General features: G+C 42.8%; 1 protein-coding gene across 10 annotated transcripts in view; it reads left to right on the top strand.

Moving 5' to 3' along the window:
- Nucleotides 1-24276, top strand: part of Elmo1 (engulfment and cell motility 1) — a 444820-nt gene that overhangs the window by 401734 nt on the left and 18810 nt on the right. For all 10 annotated transcript variants that reach the window (XM_070014214.1, XM_070014220.1, XM_070014221.1 and 7 more), the window contains 3 exons: nt 6417-6580; nt 12655-12767; nt 19519-19626. In XM_070014214.1, the coding sequence (XP_069870315.1) occupies nt 6417-6580; nt 12655-12767; nt 19519-19626 (385 nt within the window). The remainder of the gene's footprint in view (nt 1-6416; nt 6581-12654; nt 12768-19518; nt 19627-24276) is intronic.

The following is a 24276-nucleotide window of genomic DNA, read 5'->3' on the forward strand; positions in this document are numbered from 1 at the left end:
CTGGAAAAAATTATTTTTTAACGTTTTACCATAAGAATATAACCCTCTCAAAAAAAAAATCCTTGATTTCCAGGAAATTGTCCTTTGCATATTTGAGTATTTAGTGCTCTTATTCCCTTAGACTCTTCTCCAAACAGAATTCCTCCAAGTATTTTTTTATTATTAGCATTATGAATTTTCAATCACTTATTTTATTTCTGCAAAGAACACTCCTAGGAAGAAAAATGTCCCAGTACTGAAAATTCTTTTCCACACGGGCCTTTTTAGAACTTTACTCTGCTGGGATCTGTCTTTCCTAAGACAGCCTTTTCTCTGCATTATGAAGACAAATCAGTTCAGTGAGCACCATTAATGGGGGTAAGTTGTACTCTTTTATGTACATTTTGCCCAACCATTAGTGGCACTGCCCAGCATGGCCAAGAAGATACATCATTTTGGCTTTTTCAGAAACCTTCTGTCCACCTGTAAATCATCCCCTTCCAGCTCAGCCTTGGGAAAAAGCCCACAGAGACCTCTAGCTGCCTAACATATCAGCCCAAGACCACACTCTCTCTTCTTCAGACTTTGTAAAAATGTGCTTTGAAACCTGCCCAATGGTGTTGAAGTACCATTCAGGACTTAGTTGATGTTTAATTCTTTTTTTTTTTTTTTTTTGGGGTCGGGTCGTGGGGCCTGAACTCTGGGCCTGGGCGCTGTCCCTCAGCTCTTCAGCTCAAGCCTAGTGCTCTACCACTTGAACCATGGCGCCACTTCCAGCTTTTTTCTTTTTGCTTATGTGGTGCTGAGGAATCGAACCCAGGGCCTCAGGCATGCAAGGCAAGTGCTCTACCACTGAGCCACCTTCCCAGCCCTGATGTTTAATTCTTTAGTTGAAAAGTGGACGCCAAAGAGTCTTTGACTTTGAACATGCCATTCATTATTAAAGTTTGGAAGATACCATATTAAGAGCAGTGGGCCGAAAATATGAAATGGCGCCTGCCCTACAGAGACTTAACAATCAAGAGAGGGTAAAAAGGGTACACAATAATTTAATTGCTGTCTGACAAGGAAAGTGATGGGACCAGGAGAGGGATTGTTCCAGGACACAGGATAGAGTATTGAAAGCTCAGAAGGGAGGTGGGGGAGCTGAATATTTCCAGAGCATTGCTTCTCAGACCTGAGCATTAGGACCCATTGGAGGCTGTTAAAGCAGATTGCTGGGCTCCAAGCTTCAGGTGTCCTTGGAGTCAGTCTAGGATAGGCCTGACAAGTGGTAATTCTAGGATGTTTCCAGATGGTACTAATATGACCTGTGCAAACCCTGTCAAAGGTATATTATAGAAGAAACATTTGACAGAAATGACTCCTCGGGGCAGGGCAAGGAATAGATGCTTGTTGAATATCTGATATGCTTATTTTACATTTCTTTGAAATCTCTATTATTACTACCATAATGCACGGAGGGAAATAGATGTGTAATTTGTGATCGCAGTGAGACATAAGGATTGTCAGACATTACCTAATTTACAATCCTGCAAATTCTGTACTTTTAATATTTCCTAATTACTAATATTTTTTAAAAATGAGTCTTGGAGAAATTGAGTAGGATATTGAGGAAGAGCTCAGATCTGGGGAACACAGCCTGGACTCAAAATCAAGTGCACTGAATAACTGTTGAGAGGCCTTACAGAATCCTGTGCTATATATTTCCTGAAAGCCACTCGAGTAGACCACAAAAGCATATTTTCTTTAATGCCAGACACCCTCCCACTGCCTTTATTCTATCCCCTTCCTCCTCTTCACTAAAGAGCTCCTCCTGTCCATCCTCCAGGTCTCAGCACAAGTTTCATCGCAGCTCTACAGACTTATTTAGCAGCCACTTCCTGCCCCAACTAATGCAGGAATGATAATGGCTTTGTAGGTGTCCAACATACATTCAGTTAATGAATTCCATGGCAGACCCTCAAGTTCTCTATAGATTTGTCATTAGTTGCCACAAAAAAAAAAAAAAACATATCCAGCTTTTTCGTCTTTGCCATCAAAGATACCTACCATCTGACCCAGCCTGCCTTTCAACTGCACCTCAAAGCCACACCTCACTTTTCCAACTAAAAGAGACCACGGTACCCTCTTCCCTGCCCATACTGGGCTCCTTTCTTCCCCCAGACCTTTGCTTGCTCTTTCTTTCAAGAACGCCTTTGGACTCCAGTGAGCCTAAATGTGACCTCCCACAAGCTGCAGTCAAAGTCCTGACGCTGTGTCCTCATCCTCCTAGCATTTGAGAGGATCTTGAATGTGTGGAATAAATGCCCATCCCCATTCCCTAGAACCGCTGTGACATCACTTCCTCCCCTATGTGAGGTCAGTATGTGGCTGACTGAGAGCTCATTCAGAGTAAGACTCTCAGTGTAGCCCAGTGCCCTGCATTGAACTGGTGTTCAAAAACGAAGGCTGTGGGTATTGCGACACAAGGAGAGAAGTAATTAGACTGGAGATGCATGGAGGTTTGGTAATTCCTAAAATAAGACACAGGAACTGGAGCTGTACATTAGATGAGCAGCAATGAAACCAGGAACACTTAGATTACTGGGGACATGTTCAATTCCATTCTTTAACCCAGTCTTCCAAGGACCCTAAAGCTTTTCTCCATGTGAAGAATAAAGATTTTACAGGAATCCTACTTTTTTTTTTTTTTTTTTTGGTTCTGGTCGTGGTGCCTGAACTCTGGGCCTGGGCTCTGTCCCTCAGCTCTTCAGCTCAAGGCTAGTGCTCTACCACTTGAGCCACAGCACCACTTCTGGCTTTTTTCTTTTTGCTTATGTGTGCTGAGGAATTGAACCCAGGGCCTCATGCATGCAAGGCAAGCGCTCCACCACTGAGCCACCGTCCCAGCCCAGGAATCCTACTTTTTCTGGTAACATAAGACATTATTTCAGAGAATGGCAGAACTATTACCAGCATCAGGTTATAGATATTGCCTGAATAAAGGGAGACTAATAGTGAATGCAGATTCTGAGAGCAGGTTTTTTTCAGTGTCTACGGGCAAAGCACACCCTATAAAAAGTTTAACTCTGTTGATTTGCTGACACCTCTTCCACATCATCTGCAGGTCTTTCAAACAAATAGTGAAAAGTCCGATACTGTCAGGAGATAAAGTTAATGATAGTGATTGTGAATGTCTGATTTCAATGGTACACATGCAACATTAACAGAAACTTGAACACCATTAAATATAAGAGTTATAGAAACCACTTGGCTTATCTTGGGGTTCATTCCCCTAACATCAACTTATCTGACCTTTTCTGCTTGACTCAGACATATTTTAGTTATTGCAAATAAGGGAAACCATGGGACCTGTTTCTTTGGACCTGGCTTACTTCACTTAATATAATTTTTTCCAAGACTTTCCATTTCCTAACAAATGGGGCAATGTCATTCTTTCTGATGGAAGCATAGAAGATAAGTATTCAAATGTTTTTTTTCTTTCATGCAGTTGTTCCTATCATATTTATAAGATGATTTCTATGTTGCGTTGTATGTCCCTCCCCCACAGTATAACCCCTGCTTTCACTGTATTTGATGTTGGTATAATTTGGGGAGGTGAAGGGAGAAAACAAAATTTTTAAACAGGGATACAGGTGGACCCATTGCAACAATGAGATGTACAAGTCGTTATGTCGAAAAACGAACTTAACAACTTTGGTGGGGGGTGGGGGGAGGGTCAGGTTGGGGGGACGGGAGGTGTATGGGAAGGGATGGGAAGGGGAAACAACGAGGAGGCAACAATGCTTGATAAGAAATGTACTCGTTATCTTGCCCATGTAATTGTAACTCCTCGGTACAGTATTCTCACAATAAAAATAAATAAATAAATAAACAAAAAAATTGTTACCACCCCCAAAAAAAGAAACCACTTTGCAAAGGCATGGAGATGTATGATTTGTACACCTGTTTGTATTCTTAATACAAAACCAATGACATCTGTCATCTTTTCCTTGGCATTCAGAGGAACAATAAAACTTCTCAGGGCCAATGTCAGAGGAAACTAGGATATGAATTAGGCAAGCCAGCCTTCATCTCTGTTTTCTGTATGTGTATATATATATATGTGTATGTATATATGTGTGTATACACGTGTGCGTGTGTGTGTGTGTGTGTGTGTGTGTGTGTGTATGTGTGTTTGTTCAAGGCTAGTACTTTACCACTTGACCCACAACTCCACTTCTAGCTGTTTTGGTGCTTAATTTGAAGTAAGTCCCATGGACTTTACAGTCTAGGCTGGCTTCAAATCATGATCCTCAGACTTCAGCCTCATGAGTAGCTATTACAGGCATGGGCCACCAGTATCTGGCTATTCTGTTCTATGCCCACTGGTTGTTTGCATCCCTTCCCCTGGAGCCCCTATGGCCTTTATGTTTCCAGAACCATGACCTTGGCCACGCCTACATCTCCATTAGACCCTTAGCTCAAGGAGCTCATACCTTATGCTAATTCGCCCAACGCTAGGTCTATGACATATCCGTCTGACTGGACTACCTGGTATCTACCAGGATTCAACTAGACATGTATGATCTAGGGCAAGTCATTAATCTTTCCTCAGTCCCTTTAATTTCAAATTAGAGCCATACATGCCTACTCTACTGTATTGGAGGGAAGATTAAAAGAGGTAGCCCTGGCACAGGATTTAACACATAGCCATAGCAAAGGCGTGGGGGGGGGGCGCTACGGGGGTGGAGAGGAGGGGCAGTGGAGGGTTACTCTTTTGGGGTCCGGTCATGGGGCCTGAATGTTGGGCCTGGGCGCTGTCCCTCAGCTCTTCAGCTCAAGGCCAGCGCTCTACCACTTGAGCCACAGCACCACTTCCGGCTTTTTTTTCTTTTTGCTTATGTGGCGCTGAGGAATCAAACCCAGGGCCTCATGCATGCAAGGCAAGCGTTCTACCACTGAGCCAACTTCCCAGCCTGGAGGGTTACTCTTACATAAGTTCCCAAATGATCCCAGAATCCCAGATGGTGACCTGGGTGGAATGCTTATAATCCTGAGGTCAGATTAGCCACATACCAACCAATGGGATGATTTTGGATTCATGTATTGAATTCTGTTATTTTCATATATAAAGTGGAAATGATACTGTAATATCTGTAAAAATTTAACTTCTATGTATGTATGATACGTGTATGTATGTTTGTTCTTGGCATGTTATAAGCACCTAATAAAAGGTATGACTTAACTGGGCTCAAGCTTGTATTCCTAGCTACTTAGGAGGCTGAGATCTGAGGATCCTGGTTCGAAGCCGGCCTGGGCATGAAAGTCTGTGAGACTTTTATATCCAGTTAACCACCAGAAAACTGGAAGTGTTGAGCTGTGGCTTACATGGTAGAGTGCTTGCCTTGAGCTGAAGAGCTGCGGGAAAGCACCCAGGCCCAGAGTTAAAAAAGATACAGCTTGTTCTCATTTGCCGTGGAAGACAAAAAGAGCAGCAGCAAGAGTACAAGTCCTTAGCTGGGAATAGTAGGGCACTTCTGAAATCCCAGTTACTAGAGAGGTAGAGGGAAGAGGATCATGACTTTGAAGCCTGCCTGGGTGAAGGTAGTAAGAGTCTGTCTCAAAAACAACATGTTTGAGGACATATTTCAACTACTTGAGTGCTTACCTAGCATGTACAAGGGCCTGGGTTCAAGTCCCTAGAAGGCACCATGTGTTCTTGGCCTTTTTGTTTTGTTTTGTTTTGTTTTCTGTATCTGGGTATAGAAGAATTCGTATTGATAAAGACAACAGCTTATACTGCCTTCTTTGTAGCACGACTGGATCTGGGGCAACGAAACCATATTCTTTTTTTTTTTCTTGAGATTTCCAAGAGGATACATCCATTCTAATTTAATAAACCTTTTTGTTTAGTGCCTGACTCAAAGAAGCGAGAGCACACGTGCATTTCCAAATGCATAATTTGTGCGAGCTCTCAGGCCCCAACATCGTGTGGAAAGAGCTCTGGGAGGTGTGGGCATCTGTACCCATGCAGAGCCAAACTCCCACATATTAATTGTGTCTCAGCGATTTTCTCCTGGAAGAAATAATTCATGTGTAAGCTTCTAGCTCTTGTTTGGCCTTTGTTCATTTCTGACTCTTGAGATTGCATTGATTACAGTGTTGTTTCGACAGCAGCCACATAATGTTCTCTATAGAGAGCAAATGGAGCACTCCCCCCATCTCTCACTCCAAGTTACACCATTTCCTTCTATGTGATTCCAACAATACAGGAAGGAATGGAAGTGATCATAATGGAAGTTTATCCTTTGCAAAAGCACACTGTAAAAGGCTGGGGCTCTGAGTGCATGCTTTTAGACTGGCAGGCATAGAGCGGTGAACTTGAGGCCTCTACTAAAGGCCTATACGAAGGTCAGCCCCCAGGAAAACAATGGTCTTTTTTCTATCCACAGGTAATGCAGGTGGTGAAGGAGCAGGTTATGAGAGCTCTTACAACCAAGCCTAGCTCCCTGGACCAGTTCAAGAGCAAACTACAGAACCTGAGCTACACGGAGATCCTGAAAATCCGCCAGTCTGAGAGGATGAACCAGGAGGATTTCCAGTCTCGCCCGATTTTGTAAGTAACCCACTTCCAATCATTGTGTTCCCAAGGACTCACCATGTCTAGCAAGAAGCTTGAGAGCTGTGAGCATCTGTGTACATGTTTCCTATCAGCCATCTGACGTGAGCTTAGAGAAGGCAGCGGGAAACCTGAAAAGTCCCCATTTAGGTGGCAGGTCTCAGCAGCCCTGCCAAGGAAGGGCTGATCGTGGTAGGAGATGCTGGCCAGTCTGGCAGAGTGAATCTAAACCAGGAACCAGCCCAGCTGTAAGTCATCCTCCCAGAGTGTACAGCCATGGAACAAAATTTTTATCAGTGAACCTTTATCAGTGGGGCCTCTTGAGAAGCGAAATGTTCTGCATCAACCAGAGAGGAACCAATCATTAAAGTAACAGAAACTGAAGAGTAGCATGCATGGTAATGAATGTTGTAGGAAGAGAAAGGCCCACTATGGCCTCTGATGGTAGCTTGCTTTGGAGCATCCTGGATTGCTTTGTGACTGTAACCCTGTATTTTCCCAGGTTAAAGATAGCAGGCCCTTTTATACAATACATTGTCACTTGCAATTGATACAAAATATCATGTATCTCCATCTTCAACATATTCTATACCTAGAAGCTGAGAAGGATTTTCTTTGGATTGTCTCTTCTTAGAACTGGCCTGTTTTATTAGTTTTGCTGCTCTTCTCTTTTACAGAGGAGGAAATAAGGGGAAGGATGGGAAATAGGAAAGGTAGTTGACATTTATTCTTCTTCTATCCTCACAAGATGACATGACTTCTGAATGTGTGTGATGCCAATGTGAACCTAGGTGTGGTTCTGAAATTCAGCATCCTTTCACCCTCCCTCCCCCTGTCCCTCTTTCTTGCTATTCTGTTTCCTGCTTACCTGTGTTTCCTACTTTTAATGTGTAGCAATTAGCAAGGCACCTTTCATTCTATTTATTCCATAAACTCATAGCCTCTATGAATGGGCAAGTCTTATTCCCATTCAAAGAGGGAAAGAGAAGGCTTTGTTAACAACTGAAGGAACTGGGCCTTGAATTCAAGTTTGCTGATTACTAGACTTCTGCCTCCTCCTTCTTCTTGGCATATGCAAGACTGAAATTAAATTTAAAATGCATAGGTCCAAGAAGACAGTAGTCAAGCAGTAGCATAGACTGTTCATTGGTTTTTCAAATCTTAAGAAGCACTATTGGAAATTGTGGAGTGCAATTGTAGACTTTAGTGGACATGAACTTCAGCAGCAGAGCACAGTGGAGCTCCCAAGGGGCTTTGTCATTTTACAGGTAAGTCACCCCCCCACAGAGAGAGAGGGGTGGAGGGAGAGGGAGAGAGAGAGAGAGAGAGAGAGAGAGAGAGAGAGAGAGAGAGAGAGAGAGAGAGAGAGAGAGAGAGAGAGAGAGAGAGTGAACACCAGACCTTAGCAGAGATACAGCTTGGGGGTTTACCTTGGTTCCAAGCTAGGAGAACCTGAGAGACAGAAATCCCTCCCAGCAGAAAGCACTCTGGATAAATGCATGGTCCTGGGAGACACAGCCTCTCACTGCAAGGAAAGACTGTGGTACGTGGCCAGCTAGGGCTTACATCTCCCAAAGCCATCTCTTATATCAGATGTACATGCACAAGGACACTTCGTTATATCTTGACAACTATTCTTAAACCCTAAAGGGAAACATCCAGAACCACTTCAGTGAAGGCCAAGTGATTCTAAATTAATATCACTTCAGTTCAAGCCAAGTGATTCTAAATTAATATCGCTTCAGTTCAAGCCAAGTGATTCTAAATTAATGTCTGACCGTGAATTGTTCCAAGAAAGAAAGTCAGCTGCATAACCAGGATGAACACTTGGCTTCTTCTTTGCCTTTCTATCTTCACTTTCAAAGCTCTGCCTGTCTCATTTGGAAGTTACTTGTAAAGATAAGAAGCTCTGCCTTTATGATTAGTCAGGAGAGGGGGGAAAAAAACTTAGAGAGAAGCTCTTTGTGGATGCAGCTTTTGTGTATCTCTGCAGCATGAAGCTGAAAAGCACAGGAGCTCTTGGTATACATACAGTGTTAGTGCAGTCGTAAGGAGGTGTTGAAAGCTGCAACATGGAAATGGGAAGGCCACAGGCCAGCTTGATTGCTATCACAGCCCATGAACCAGTGGGAGGGAGCCAGGGTACATTTTGTTTATTAGCGTGATCCACTGTCCAGTGATTTAGTTCATCTAATATGGTTATATGCTGTGGAGGGTCTCATGGTGGGGTTGGATGAAGTCTATCAACATGATTCATACAATAATCCCAAGTCACTGAAGAGAAAAGAGGGAGATTGTATATGTTTTCATTCATTCATTCATGCATTCATTCAACAAGCAAGTGTGGATGGAACAAACTCCTCCATACCAGGCTCTGTCCAAAGTTCTGAAAGTAGGCAGAAACTCTGTGGCCCATCCCCCAATATGCAGACTTTAAAAGTTGGAAGGAGAGGATTCACAGAAAGCTCAGTGCTGGATTACAAGAGGCACAGGTGTGTAGCACCCAGGAACTGTCTATCTCCCAAGCATGGTAGTGAAGACATTGGAATTGAGAACTGAAAGATATCTATAAGGCCATCAGGTCCAAGCCTTTCACTTTGCAGACAGAGATAGCACCTTGCTTTGCTGAGCACTAGTGTGGAACTCCCCATATCATCAGCCTCAGATCATATACCCTCTCCATCCCCAGAGGACTGTGTAGGTGGCCCCCACAAGACTTCCTGTGGCCCACACATGGCCTATAGCAAGCCAGACTCCATCAACCACACATCTCATCATGATTTAAAATGGCTGCATATCCTCAAGAGAAAAATGTCAACTCTATGCAAGCAGATCTTTGGAGAATGTCTGTATTTGGTGTATTGAATTATTCGGTGTATAGGCAATCAGTGGGTTGAAAAAGTTGTTATATTTCATAGCTCTTGATTAGTGATGGAAGAAGGGAAGTATTTTTTATTTCGTACTTAATGTGACTTAACAGAGACGATAAGTCCATTCACATAATTAATCCAAGTTAATGGATATAAAAAACTTCAATGGCCTGAAAATGGGCCATTTAAAACAGTTGCCAGGAGATAAAAATGCATTGAAATCTGAACCAGAGTAGCTGACAGACCCAGGTAAGATTTCAGTGCTACCATTTGCATATATGTCTTTTTAGACCAGTTCCATAACCCATTCTAAACCTTCTTTTCTCATCTTTGTAAATAAGAAGATTATGAGTTTCTGCTTCACTGGAACATCACGAGGAGGCAGCAAAGTAGTGTCCAAAAGCATTTAGCACAGAACTTACTAAGGTGTGATACTGTCCATACGTAACTGACCCCATGAGTGTAATTGGGTTCGCCTCACATTGCTCAGAAAGTCCAGAGAAATAGATGAAGGAGAAAATGGAGCTAGAAATATAGCCAATAACTATGCTTGTCAGTCTGTGCCCTTCCTAACAACTATGCTTCCCTCAAAGTTTTCTGGTAGCCAGTGCTTAGTACAGTGCCTGCCTAGGTATGTAATGTCCAGTGTTCAAACATACAAACTCACTGTTCTTTAGGTGGATGATTGAGCATTGAGAACAGACACAACCCCTATTCCTGGGTGGAGAAACAGACTATACACAATTAACAGTGTCAATGTGTTAAGTGGGGTACATGCAACAGGATACAAAGCAAGATAAAGGGAATTAGGTGACTAGTTTTAAAGAATACTTAGAATAGATGTCTCTGATTATTTCTGAGCGAAGTCACACACAAGGGATTCAGTATTTGGGGGATGAGCATAACAGGTAGAGAGAACCACCATTGCAAAGGTCCTGAAGTCACAGTAGAACTGAATGATCAGTATTCCCAGAGGGACAGAGCAACAAGTGTATTCAGGAAGAATCACTGGGAACCTGATTACCCAAGGCCTTATTAGGTGCCATCCAAGGTTTTGAACACAGGACCAACATGGTGTAAGGAGGCAAATTTGACAGCAGGAAGAACAGTTAGGAAGCTATTTCAATAAGCTTAAGCAAGAAGTAATGAGAAGAGATAAGTATCGACCAAGGAACAGATCCATTTTGAAGATCAGAGACAATGGCATTTCCTAGATGGTTAGATGTAAAAGAGAGAAGAGCCAAGGGTGCACTTAAGGCTTGAGGTCTGAGCAGTTGGAGAACTAAGTCAGTACAATAGACTCCAGCAAGATTAATTGGGAGTTCAGCGCTGGACATGTCAAGCAGTGGGACCCCCAAGTTTGGAGTTCAGTAGAGAGGACTAAAATGGAAATCAAAATTGGAGAGTTGTCAGCATGATCAAGTTGGTTTTTAAAGCTTTGTGTCTGTTCAGTGAGGAACAGAACAAGTTCAGGGATTAAGCCCTGAGTCCTTGTAATACTGAGACAGAGGCAGATTTGTTCCCCTGAAACTGACATTGTCACTTAGCACAAAGTTTCTCCAGAGTCCTTCTAAATCAGAGGTCCATAAACTGTGACCACTTGGGCCAAACCTTCGTACCACTGGTTGTGCAGTGCAGTCACGATTATATATCTATTCAGTATCTAGCCCACAAAAGCCTAAAGAATGTACTGTTGGGTGCCTGACTTTGTTTGCCTACCTCTGTGGTAGATGATCTAGGGAAGCTCAGTGGGGAAGATCCCCCGACACACACACCTGAGGAGGAGTCTGGTGGGTCTGATGGTGCCCTCTTCTGAGTATTGAGACTGGCCTAGCTGATCCTGGACTCTTTTGAGAAGCAGTTCTGGATTTTGCTTTTGTTTTCCATATACTCTCTTACCCTGCCTCCTTTCCCCTTTCTCTGTTTACAAGTCCTTTGGTGGAATTAGAATGGATCTGTCAAAGCCAGTCCCCTGAACCGATGACCTCAATCTCATTGACCACAAGCCAAGAGTTTCAAATTCCTCTGACAACCCACAGCATTATTTCCTGAATTACCCATGAGGTCAGATCTCATCCACAGGAAATGTTGTAGGGATTACTTAGATTTGTGCTAGTCTGTGACATTTATAACCGCTGAGTCCATTTGCAAGAAACTGGAAGAAGTCAGATAGAAAAGGGGGGGAAATTGGTTTGGTTTTAGAAGTCTTTAGGGTTCATGACAAGAAAAAAATGTAATTCTTACACCATCAGCTCAGTGCTTTGAAAGATAGTTCTCTAATTCGACAAAGAACTCATAAAATGAAAAAGAAGAAAGGTTACAGTGTATGTGGAGTCATTTCTAGAAATTGGCCCATAGCAGACTGGAACTTTAGCCTTCTGACGTCTACATCCAGTCTCACTAATGCCTCCAACATGGCCATGAGGACTGAGCTCTGGTCTTTCTGTACAACATCAACTAGAACAACCCTGTCTTTACTAAAGTCAAAGGCCAGAATACCTAACCCCAAATTCCTATCTTCCAAATTACCTTAAAAACAGGACTCAGAGACCATTGTACTGTATCATACTATCTTTGCAGTGGAGCACAATCTAGAATTAAATTACATCCTATTAGCCTGAGACAAGATGCAAATAATTTTTAATTTACCCCATCATTATCTCAATCTCTGTGGGCTAGAATCTAGGACAGTGTTGCAGTTTCCATTTGTGAAAGATGGACTAGAAAGCAAAAAGTGGGCCTATGGTTGACTCAAGATACAGCATGCTGTGAAATATTACTTATGTGGCTGCTTAGTATTCCTGTTTGGGCAGACTACAAATGTGCTTAGGAGTTGACTTGTTCTAAGATGGAAACTTGGGTGGGAGCATTTCAGAGCTTTATTTTTTTAACCTTTGTATAAGTGCTATCTGTGCCTTTATAAAATAAAAGAAGAAATTGTCCGAATACTTGGTTCTGGATAAACATCACTGAAGTGGCGGATACATTTGTGGAAATTCTGTAAATGTCAGAGGCCATCCTATGGTGGTGACAGATAGCTCTAGCTGTGGAGTCTGAACAAATGATTTGTAAAGCACCAACTTGGGAGCTCCTGGGGTGTTCTTGGAAGGATGTGGCTCTCACTCCCTGCCCATCTGTCTACCATGCTGCCAACCACACTTCTCAAGGCACACCACTAACCATGTATTTATCCTCCAAAAGGGAACTAAAGGAGAAGATCCAGCCGGAAATCCTAGAGCTTATCAAGCAGCAGCGCCTAAATCGTCTGGTGGAGGGGACCTGCTTTAGGAAGCTCAACGCCCGGCGGAGGCAAGGTATTTTGTAGGGACACTCCACACTGGGGCCTGTTCCCGGGGAGTCACAAGGGCCTGGTGTTGGTTCAGGGGTAGCCATGTGACACTGTTTGTAGGACAAGAAGAGTAGTCTAGGTGGCCCCTTGTTGCCATGCATACCTAGGAAGAACCATAATTACCAAGAGTACGAAAGTTCCAGGCCTGTGGAATGGGAGTGCTATTCTTCCCCACAAAGTGACACTTCCCCACTGAATGACAGCTGTGTCAGCAACAGCTAAGGACAAACCAATCTCATATGTGCCAAGCTTGGCTCTAAACATAAGACTTATGTGGTCCCGTCCCCTGTAACATTCAGTCATCGATGGACCACATATACCATGGTGGTCCCATGAGATGATGTCAATTTGTGACATTGTAGCCATCTCGATTTGTGTGTCTGTCTACTCTATGATGCTTGCACAATGATGAGATCACCTAAAGACACATTTCTTGAGCCTCCTGTGGTAGCTCACACCTGTAAACCTAGTCAATAAGGATGGAGAAATCAGGAAGATTGCAGTCAAGGCCAGTTCAGGCAGATATTTCTTTTTTAAGTTTAACAAAGTTTCCTGGGGCAAAACAGTGCTTCAGAACAGAGAAGCACATTAGATACAGATGTTTCAGAGTACCTCACCCTATTGCATGTGTAGTTGTTTTTTTTTTTAATGTATTTTACTGTTATTGTAGAGGTGACATACAGGGGAGTTACAGTTACATAAGTCAGGTAATGAGTACATTTCTTTTTGAACTATTGCCCCTTCTCTTGCTTTGTCCCAGTTTTTCCCTTCCGTCCCCACCCACAAGATGTACAGTTCATTTTCCACATAGTGTCCAAATATTTCTTAAGACACCATCTCAACCAATAAAAAGCTGGGCACCATGGTATGTGCTTGTGATCAAGCTATGCAGTAAATGTAAACAGGAGGATCACTGTCTTACAATATAAATGTGAGACCCTATTTGAAAAATAATTAGAGCAAAAAGAGCTTGGAATATGGCTCAAGTGGTAGAGTCTCCTGCCTAGCAAATTTAAATCCCAGTAGTTCCAAGTAAGCTTTCCACAAGAAAGAAAAGAAAAGAAAATGGTGCCCAATGGACTAGATCCAATAGGTAGAAAGCATTTCTGTTTCTTTGCCTTGATTGTTGTCTTGCTCTCTTGACATGCTGGTTGTACAGACAAAATATTCATATGATACTCTATTAGAAGCGAACAGCCAGAAAAAAAATTTAAATAAGGTTTGGGGAAGGTGAGAAGATTAAAGATACAGAAGTAAACATAGACATTAAAAACTGTGCCAAGAAAAATGATCATAAAACCTCAGTTATTAACTAGGTGAAACTCTGGCAGACATTTTGAAACCCAGTAAATGCCCAGCTCAGGCACAACGATCCCCACTAATGACAGTCACTGAACAGCCCTGTGCTGAGTGTGTCATCATTGAAGTATTTCAGTGTAAACATTAACATTCACATTGAAGAATTTACAAGACCAAGCCTTCCTGAAGGAGTAAAAGGAACAGATTATTCACAGTATGGGAAGTCCTGACAGCTCCTCACTGACCTCAGGAGAGGGTAAGGGACAGAATAATATAGGGCTAAGTTACAGGTAGTGACAAGAAAGACTGACATTAAGAAAAAACTCATCCTCCTCACTTAGCCCTAGAAGGGTGAATTCACACCTTCCTTTCTCATTGTGTTCCAGCATTGGTTATTTTATATTAAGCAGATGCCACCATGGGGGGAGGTCCCCTGGAAGCCATTTCCCATTGGGTAGCTATGCCTGTCTCTTAAAGCTATTGCAAGGAACAAAGGCCATCCTGAATGTAGCTCTAAGAAATCAACATAGAAAGTAAATACTGTTTATTCTGGAAGATTGTGTAGGACTCAGTTCTAGACTACTCTGCTATTTCTTTAGCAACCCAAGGGTCCTGAAAACAAGACACATGACTTCTCAAGGCCATAGGTTCCATCTATAAAATGGGAGGGAAACACTAGAAGGCCTGAGGACTCAGCCAGTCCATGTGTGCCTTCATCCCTTCACTGTCCAGGGTGTTCAGTCCCTATACAGATGACAAAATCAGATGTTTATCTACCAATATTAGGCAAAGGGCATAGAAGTCTTGTGATGGGGTTGGCAAGTAGACACGAACCAACAGCTGCTTCCACTCATGCTTAGCTAAAATCATTCTTCTTGTGACCAAGCATGATAATCTTAGCCACTCAGGAGATAAAATCAAGAGGATTGTGGTTCAAAGCCAGCCCAGCAAGAAAGCAAAACACATCTCAATCAGCCCAGGCAGTAAGCAAAACAGTAAGCCAGATCTGGTACTACAAATTGGTCATGCCACAGATAGGAGGATTGTGTTCTGAGGTCAGCTCTAGGCAAATCTTATCTGGAAAAAAATCCTTAAAGGACTGGTTTGGCTCAAATAATAAGAGCATCTGCCCAGACCCTCAGTTCAAAACCCCAGGACCACTAAACAATGCTAATTCTTAAAACTAAATTTAACCTTCCAATCTACTTCATTATGAGACTTCCCTTTCTAAACTGAAATGCATAGACTATACCAGAAAAAGACCAGAATAGTGCACGTTTCTAGATAACATAATTAGACTTTCTTGTTTAAGAAATATTCATCCCTTAACTGTTGATGTGTCCAACTCTCTAAAAATGAATTACGTAGTGAACACATGAATTAGCGTCTTGATGATACATTTACTAGTCGTGCATCCTAGGGAGTGTGGCCAACTGGATTTCATGCAAGTTTATCCTTCCATCTGCAGAGGGGAAGGCTTTGGGGTGTTTGCTAAATGGATTTGAAATCTGGTCAGTGGCCCTGTGCTTTAAAAAAAGAATTTCAGAGCAGACGGTGCTGAAATTGATTTCCTATCACCCCGTCAAAACATTCCATTTAGATTTGCACAGATTAAAGAGGATGTGACGTGAAATCAGTTTTAATCCTTTTAAGAAAGATCGACTTTCAGAGGCAAACTCACGTTGGGTGGGCACCTGCCTGCTGGATGCAGTCATCATTAGAGAGACACAGCCATGGTCCCTTAAATGGCCCAATGCGGGGGGGAGGGAGGGCGGGAGGTGGCATGGAGGGAGAGAGATTACAGACAAATGCATCTAAGTAATTAACTTTATGGGGGTAGGGATATGAAATCTCCCAGGTCTACTGAAATGAAAAGCACAAGAGCCAGGAGCCTGTGGCTCATGCCTGTAATCCTAACTACTCAGGAGGCTGAGATCTGAGGATCACAGTTCAAAGCTAGCCTGGGAAGGAAAGTCTGTGAGACTTTTATCTCCAATAAACCACTAGAAAACTGGAAGTGTTACTGTGACTCAGGCAGTAGAGTGCACTTGCCTTGAGCTGAAGAGTGCAGGGATTGCGCCCAAGCCCAGAATTCAAGCCCTATGACTGACAAAAAAAGAAAAGAAAAGCAGAAGAGCAAACATAGGGTTCTTAGCTGGTCCACATTTGCTTAGAAAGTCTCCTGCCTAGTACTTACTTATCGCTCTACTTATCTCAGTTGAAGCTCTGTTCTTTGGGCAGTCTCATGAACCCAGGCAAAGTCTACACTTTGGGAATTGAAGCTACTTTAGGACTTAGAGGCAGAAAATCACAGTGAAAACACTAAACCATGCTCAAGACCGTTCCTCTTCACTTTGAGCAGTGACCTTGGGCAGTGTCCTCCTCCATCTGGAGTTTTCTCTCCATCAAAGGGGATAGGGCCACTTTTTGACCTCAAATAAGTTTCCAGAGTTAAATGATTGCACCTCTTTAGCACTTAATATGGTGTTTGGCATGTTTCCATCCATTAGATTCCTCCATTCTGTCCTCACCACACTGTGGTTCTTCTCTGTTCCCTAAACTTCAGGATAAAGGGAAGCTGAGACCCTGGAGGTTATCTGTATGAAGGCCATTACTTGGTCCATTATTTGTTTCTGGAATGTTCATAATGGACCTCTATTCTGTGCATTTGAGAAATCAGATCTTTGGAATTACTACCATGGAGTAGTCTTGATAAGAGCCCTGAGCTGAACCCTAGAGGGTTTTATCTGGAAGGTTCATAGCAAGAAGCTCGCTTCCTGTTGAGGATGGTGTCAATTTTAGCGAGTACCTCAGAAATCTATTACTCAGCATGCCAGGCTCCTTATAGTACTTGGTGGACAAGTTAATTGAGACAGAAAACTTGGAAATATGTTTCCTTTTATTGACACAGCACATATAGAGTATTTCTATTATGGCAGTAAGGTCTGCCATATTGGAGATAAACGTCTCAGCGCTGCAAGAATTCCAGTTGTCAATGGCTGTCAGCCCTGTGAGAATCCATGTGACACTGCAAATGGCTTTCATCAGCCCTTTTACCAGGCTTGAGAGCTTGGAAACCAGCTTTTCCCTCTGATCAGAGGGAGGGAGGGAGGGAGGGAAGGAGGAAGGGAGGGAGGGAAGAAGGGAAAAAGGGAGGGAGAGAGAGAGAGAAACAAATAGAGGCAGAGAGACAAAGAGACAGAAGGAGAGATGAGACAGAGACAGAGGCAGAGACAGAAAAAGAGAGAGACAGAGACAGATGAATAGACAGAGAAAGAGACACAGAGAGAGACAAATAGAGAAGGAGACAGAGGCAAGGAGACCAACAGAGAGAAAGAGAGAGAGAGAGAGGAAATACACACATACACAGAGCACAAATTTGTCTCCATATTTTTGAATTTGGGGTTGAATAGATACCATCAGCATACTCTCATTTGTAATTGACTACAAGACCTCCATATTTACTTCATTTCTTCCTTAAATGCTACTAAACAATCTTTGATAATGTCCTTATTGCCTCTTGCTCATTGCTTTCAGTGATGAAATCCACTCTCCATTCCCCCGGAGGGACTGAGACACTGGCAACAACATCCTGCTGGGTTTTGAAAGAAAAACACACATTTTTCTTACCCAAAAAGAAACTGCAAATGAAACTGCTCCTGGTGGTGGTCACCGAAATGCTTTCCGTCACCTTGTCAGTGACCTAGGCTGCGGGGAGCTGGCAGCTCGACCCTGCTTCATGGCAGTTCCTCCTTAGCGGTAGAAATACTCAAGTTATAAGGACACCAATCCATCCAAAGCTAAGGACTCCAGTGTCTACCCTATTTAATTACCAATCAAGATAGTCTGTCTACCCATCTCAACCCCTTCTAATGCACGGACTGGCTTTGAACCACAATACACAGATCTCAACCTTCTGAGTAGCTAGGATTACAGGCGTGAGCCACAGTGCCTGGCTAGGAATGACAGTAGAAGCATAATTTTACAGTGAATGCAATTTTAGATAGAAACCCACTTTTCTTAAAATCTGGTGATTTTAGTTTTCTAGTCAGATTGCTTTCCAAATGATTTAGGACTGCAGATCCAGGAAATGAAGTGGCTTGGCCAACCTTACAGTGAACCTGCAGTGTAAAGGTAGAAAGGGAATGGCAGATGATAGGTGCTCTGTGCTTTAGGCATTTTACTGAGCCCTCATGGGTCTTCCTTTATCAGTTTTGTATTAAGCAAGATACCTTGAGTCTTCCCTTATCACATTAGCCAACACTAGCTGCATGACTCCTGTGCCAGGTGTTTGGGACATTGCAGTTACAAAGATGGGTACTGTCCATACAGAAATCTCAGTGCCTACTCTCTATCCAGGTGGGTCCCCTGGGTCTCTGCCCATCAGTAATTGTTCACAGTCTACCCACCAGTACACATTGCCTCTCCCTAGGATCTGTGGTAGATAAAAGGGAATACTAGCATCACTAATTTGTGTTCTCCAATAGTGCCAGTACTATTAAGGGTACAAAGAGGATGCTGGAGTTTGTGAGGGGATGGGGAGGAACCCTTCCACTGCAGCCATCTGAAGGCTTCCTGCAGGGGGCAGCCTCAAAGCTAAGCCTTGACAGGTTTACCGGCATCACTGTCAAGTTCAAATTCCTTAGCTATCATCCTTCTCCCTTCCTTACAGACTTACTTCAAACTTCTCATCACACATGGGTAGAAGGGGTAAAGTCGAGGATGCTGTTGATTAGAATCAGTGTAAGGCCCTTTTTATGCCCATTCAAAGAACTAAACTTTACTCGTTAGAGAGAAGAATGGTTGGGCATGGCTTAATTCTTTTAATTACTTTCTAAATTATTCAGGTAAGTTCTCTGTTAATCCTACCCCATGTATATGCCGGTTCATTCACTGTGTGTATTAAACTTCGGGGGTTGGAGGGTGTAAGATAATAGGTGTTCTTGTACACAGCCATCTCGACAGGCTGACAATCAGAGGGAGAAGTAGGGACAGACAAATTTGTAAGAGAGCTGTTTCTTTCTTCCAAAGAGCTGAGAGCTGTTCTTTCTCTTTCCCCATGTCACAGGCCTGGGCAGATAAGGAATATCCTTCCTGGTAGGTTAAAAATAGTGCTAAAATGCCCTCTGGAAACAACCTCTTCAGAAAAGCTTTTGCCATTGAACATGAACAATTGGGTGACTTTCCTGACACCTACCAAACATGCACTGGGCAGGCTAGGCAGTAGCTAAATATCAAAATCAGAAAGAGGCTTATTGCTCAGGGCCCTAGAATTCACTCTTTTTTAAGACTTAAAATTAAATGAATTTTTGTTCCTCTAAGCAAGAATATTAGGGAAATCCATAATGGTATTTTTAGAAACAAGAATCTCTTACCTTGTAAATTGGTGTTTTGTTGCTTTTTTCTTTTCTCCCCAGATAAGTTTTGGTATTGTCGGCTTTCACCAAACCATAAGGTCCTGCATTTTGGAGACTTGGAAGAAAGCCCCCAGGGAGAGGTGCCTCATGATTCCTTGCAGGACAAACGTAAGTGGTCCCCCCCCGACTGGGGTTTAATCCATTGTGTGGTTTTTAGTCACTGTGTATCATGTAGCAAAGCTAGATGAACACTTTGACCTTGACTCACCTTGCTGTAGGTCATAGCCTGAACATTGAGCACAAGGCCTTGATGGATTTGACTTTGGGACTGAACAGGTGGAAATGTCTCCAAGGAGATATTGGGCATATCTTTTCTGACATTGGGTCCCAGTGTCAGCTTTAAAATTTATCCACTTTATTTTATCCACTTTATTTAGTATTATTTATTTATTTATTATTTATATCCACTTTATCTACTTTAAATGCTGTTTCAAGGAATTAAAACAAAATGAACCCAATTTGGTCATGTGTGTTTTTAATAACCCAGAATAATTTCATATAATGCAACTGTTTTGACCCTCCAGTCTATTCATTCCAGTTTAATGTATCCTGTAAGGATATTACAGCCTTAATGAAAGACCAAAGATGAACTTACATCTAAGAAGTAACTCAGACACTCTTAAAATTTATATTGGTTTCTGTTGTTTGCCAAGTATTCCCCGAGATGAATATTCTTTGTCCTTATTTGCCTTTTCTGGATGCTGCGTGAAGTAGTGTGTAGGCTTTAAAGAGGCTGTGGTGCGGGAATTCTCCTAGCCCAACAGCCATCTGGATGCCAAGGACCAGGTTCGATGTTAAGTGTGTAAACTAAACCAAGTATTAACACCGAGACAAGGCACACAGGGGAAGTGAATTCATTTGGAGAGAAATGAGACAAAGGGAATGAATGCTGCTATGCAGGATACACCAAGTAGAGAAGTAAACAAGGGGGCAAAAGGAAGGTCAGGAACTCTTACATCACCTCACAAAGTCACACTGACCCCTCAGTGCTCAGAAAAGAGCCTTCCAGGAGGAGTGCCCTCCCCACCACTCTGCCTTCTAGAACTTTCACTCCTATCACCCAAAGGCTCCTAGAAGTTGTTTTTTTTTTTTTTTTTTTACTTATTTGCCTCACAGTTAAGGGCCATCACAAGCAAAAATAAACCACAAGTCAAAATCTTCCTGACACTTCTAGACTCTATGTTGACATCTCAGGCAGACAGCCTGGAATATTCTCTCTTTTTTCTGCAGACTAAAAATGGGGCACTGTGATCACTGGAGTGTCACATAGTTCATTTCCTCCCATGGGGAAACTGCTTCCCTGCACATGTGGGCACTGACCCAGGGCTGCAATGGGACAATGGGATGCGTGGCCTTTGCTTTCCTTCCCATGGCGGGGGGTTGGAGGGGGTGTGTGTGACTGTGTCTGCACCTGTGTGCCAAAGAAAGGAATAGGTTTGTTAACCAGGTAAAGAAGCTATTAGTGAGCCTGAGAAGGGCCTGGCCTAGAAGACTAAAATTTGCTACTTCAGGCAGCCCACCAGTTTCCATTTCACACCAATTCTTCATCATTTCTGGTACAGAATAGTTACCCTCTTGGTGCCTTTCAAAGTAAAAAACTATTCCTCTAGAAGAATGAAGCATCGCCTTAATGTGAAGAGCCGTTGCTCTTGCCACATACGGTAACCTTCTCTTGGGATGAAGGAGAAAATTGTGTTCCGCCCCTTGAATTAATCAGGGACGACTAGTGAGATATTGATGAATCAAAAGAGTGTAATTGGATCCTCTCCATACAACCTGCAGGAGTGAAAACTTGAGAGCCTGTCCTTAGCTGTCTGCCTCCCTAAAGGTTCGAGAAATCTCTTTTTTCATAGACTTTTCATTTGCCAGGAAATATGACCCTGGAAACTATATCTCTTTCTATCCCCACTCCTCCGACTTCCCTCCCCAGGGAAGTATACGGGCTGCCATCACCCCCCACTAAATAAGGTTCCATCACATTGAAGCCATGCCCTAGGGCCCTCAAGGCTTCCCTTTGAAAAAATCCAGGCCATTGCTCCTTGGTCCGACATCAAAGGAAGAAGGCAGAAAGTACAAGCTGGCACACACACACACACACACACACACACACACACACACACACACACACACACACACACACACACACACACACACACACACACACACACACACACACACACACACACACACACACACACACACACACACACACCACAGTCAGGCAAAATGGAAGATTTGGGTCATGGACATTCAGTAAAGGGTTCGGGTCCCTCCATTTACAAAGAGAATTAACTTTGATTATTGAAAATGGGAATCATTTCTAGTGATATTTGTGGAGTGCATAGACTATGACTGGCAACATGCTCAGAGCTTGGCATAAATAATCTTCTATACCACATGAAGAGGTATTGCCATCTGAACTTCACAGAAAGAACTAAGGTAGAGGAAAGATAAGCTGGAGCCATTTGTTCAAGGTCACAAGGTTAGGAAATAGTAAAGCAAAGATCACAATAGAGCCATCCAACACCATGAACCATCTCCACTACCTACATGAAAAGCCCACAGTGAGCTTGGCCCTGGTGTAGGAGCACATGCTCAGAGCCCCTTAGTGGGATAGTTATGGTTGCACCTTAGCTGTAAGGAAGCTGAAGCTCTGATAACTTAAACCCAGTGGCAGAACAGTAGATAGAATTTGAACCAAATCCTGGGTTTCTGATGGCAAAAGCATAGCTTGTCTAGGCTGGCCTGCTAGGTAAGAGAGACCAGACCTTGCACTCAGCTGACCTGTGATCGGCCTGTCCTTCCTCTCTCACTGTCCTGGGATCAGTTTGTCCTTCCTCTCCATCCCTCTCCCCACAGGGTCGTCTTCTATGGAGCACTGTGCAACTGGATCAAGACTCCTGGCTTCTTCTTGGGGTTGGTCTTGCCTTGACTTAACTTCCAATAGTGAAAAACAGTACAACTGTTTGCATCCTGGTAGCCACATTTTTCTAGTGATAGTTTTGTTTGAAATCACCATATAAAGCCAGGTACTAGTGGTTGCCATCTGTAACCTAGCTATTCAGGAGACTGGGATCTAAGGATGGTGGTTTAAAGCCAGCCCAGAGGAAATTCCCTGAGAGTCTTAGTGTCCAACTAACCACCAAAAAGCCAGAAGTGGAACTGTGCCAGTCTTGAGTAAAAAAGCTAAGGGATAGCTCCCAGGCCATGAGTTCAAGCCCCAATATTGACACAGAAATGTTTAAAAAAATAAATAAATCACAATTAAAGAATCTTCCATAGATATTAGCTTGGGTTTTCCTGAACATGGTAACATATTCTGAAGTGATAACAACATTTGAGGTGTTCTCAGCATGATTTAGGGTGTTGGCACTTTCCCCAAACAGAAATCATGAGGGAAGCATGGAGGAATGACCCCATGTTGTCCCCTACTATCTGTGGCAATGCATAATCAATTGTCTCTCTGAAAGACTCAGTCTTTCCATCTGTAAAATGGCAATGTTGAATTAAGATTGTGTCAACCCAGTTCTAGCTGAGTGATTATAAGAAAGGAGACCATGCCCAGCATGTGGGGAGGTGGAGTGGGTGTTTCGCTCACTAGGGACTTCTCTAGTTCTCTTATCTGTGCCCCACTTACTCTTCCTCCCACATAAAGTGCTCTGATGAACTAGTTGGGCTTTGAAGTCCAGAAGAACCTCTGCTGCCCCATAAAGTGTCAATTCAAGAAACACGATTCTGACCTCTTAGGACTAAAGAGGACAGTGGTTTTACAAAACCAGGCCTACAACTCCAGTGCATCTAGTGACAAACTATGGTTTTGAGGTTTGTTTGTTCTTCTTAGTGATTATCCTATGAGTGACAGAGCAGCTTCTCTCTCTGATGAGGGACAATGGGTATCTTAAAAGATAAAATTTGTATTGTTTCATTTAAAAAAAAAACTCAATGAAAAAAATCTCTTGTTTGAAATTTTCCCATTGGAGAGTCAAGACTGACGTCATGTCAGGATTGTTTTTTTATTCTGTATGTTGCCCATTCTGTATGATGACTTTTCAATTCCAAGCAGTAATTTGTACATTGTAGACACTTTCTTCAGTTCATTAACAATGTAATATACCATAACAAAGGATTTTGTACAATATATTTGTGATTCAGACTCCATGCAAGTCTTGAGGAGGTTTTCTTGAACTGGCATGGAATTATATTTTATTTTTTAAAAACTCACTTCAGTGACTCCGTTGAACGTTTAACCAGCTTCCCAAAATGTCCTAATGTGCCCCAATGTCATGATGATTAGGCAGCAGAAACAGACACGGAGAGAAATAAGGCCAGGTCTTGGTTATGAAAATGGACTTGAGGAGACTGAAGTCACTCTTAATGGTCAAAGGAAGGTTCCAGAATAATCGAGATCACATACAGGAAGAAGCCAACCCAAAGGGGACATGGCAGAAATGTTGCTGGTAGTGAAGTTTGGGGAGGTCTCAGAGACAAAGATTGAGGTGGTTACCCAGTGTTTCCAGGTTGTGGTCTCTGTCACAGAAAGAATTCAGATATGAGATAAAGAAACTAGGAGGAAGTTGTATGGCAGAGCACAAGTACCCACTTAGGAGGGAGTCTGGACTTTGAGAGAGAGTTGCTTCGTGCAGGGCTAGGGTAACCTTTCTTATGGACAAACTTTACTCAGGAGGTGAGGTTAGGAAAAGTCAAGGAATTCCAGGAAGGGTTCAGGCTTTCCTGAAATAGAGTTTTCTCCAATTTTTA

The sequence above is a fragment of the Dipodomys merriami genome, unplaced genomic scaffold (genome assembly GCF_024711535.1).
Source record: "Dipodomys merriami isolate MVZ:Mamm:240054 unplaced genomic scaffold, mDipMer1.0.p SCAF_94, whole genome shotgun sequence".
NCBI lineage: Eukaryota > Metazoa > Chordata > Mammalia > Rodentia > Heteromyidae > Dipodomys > Dipodomys merriami.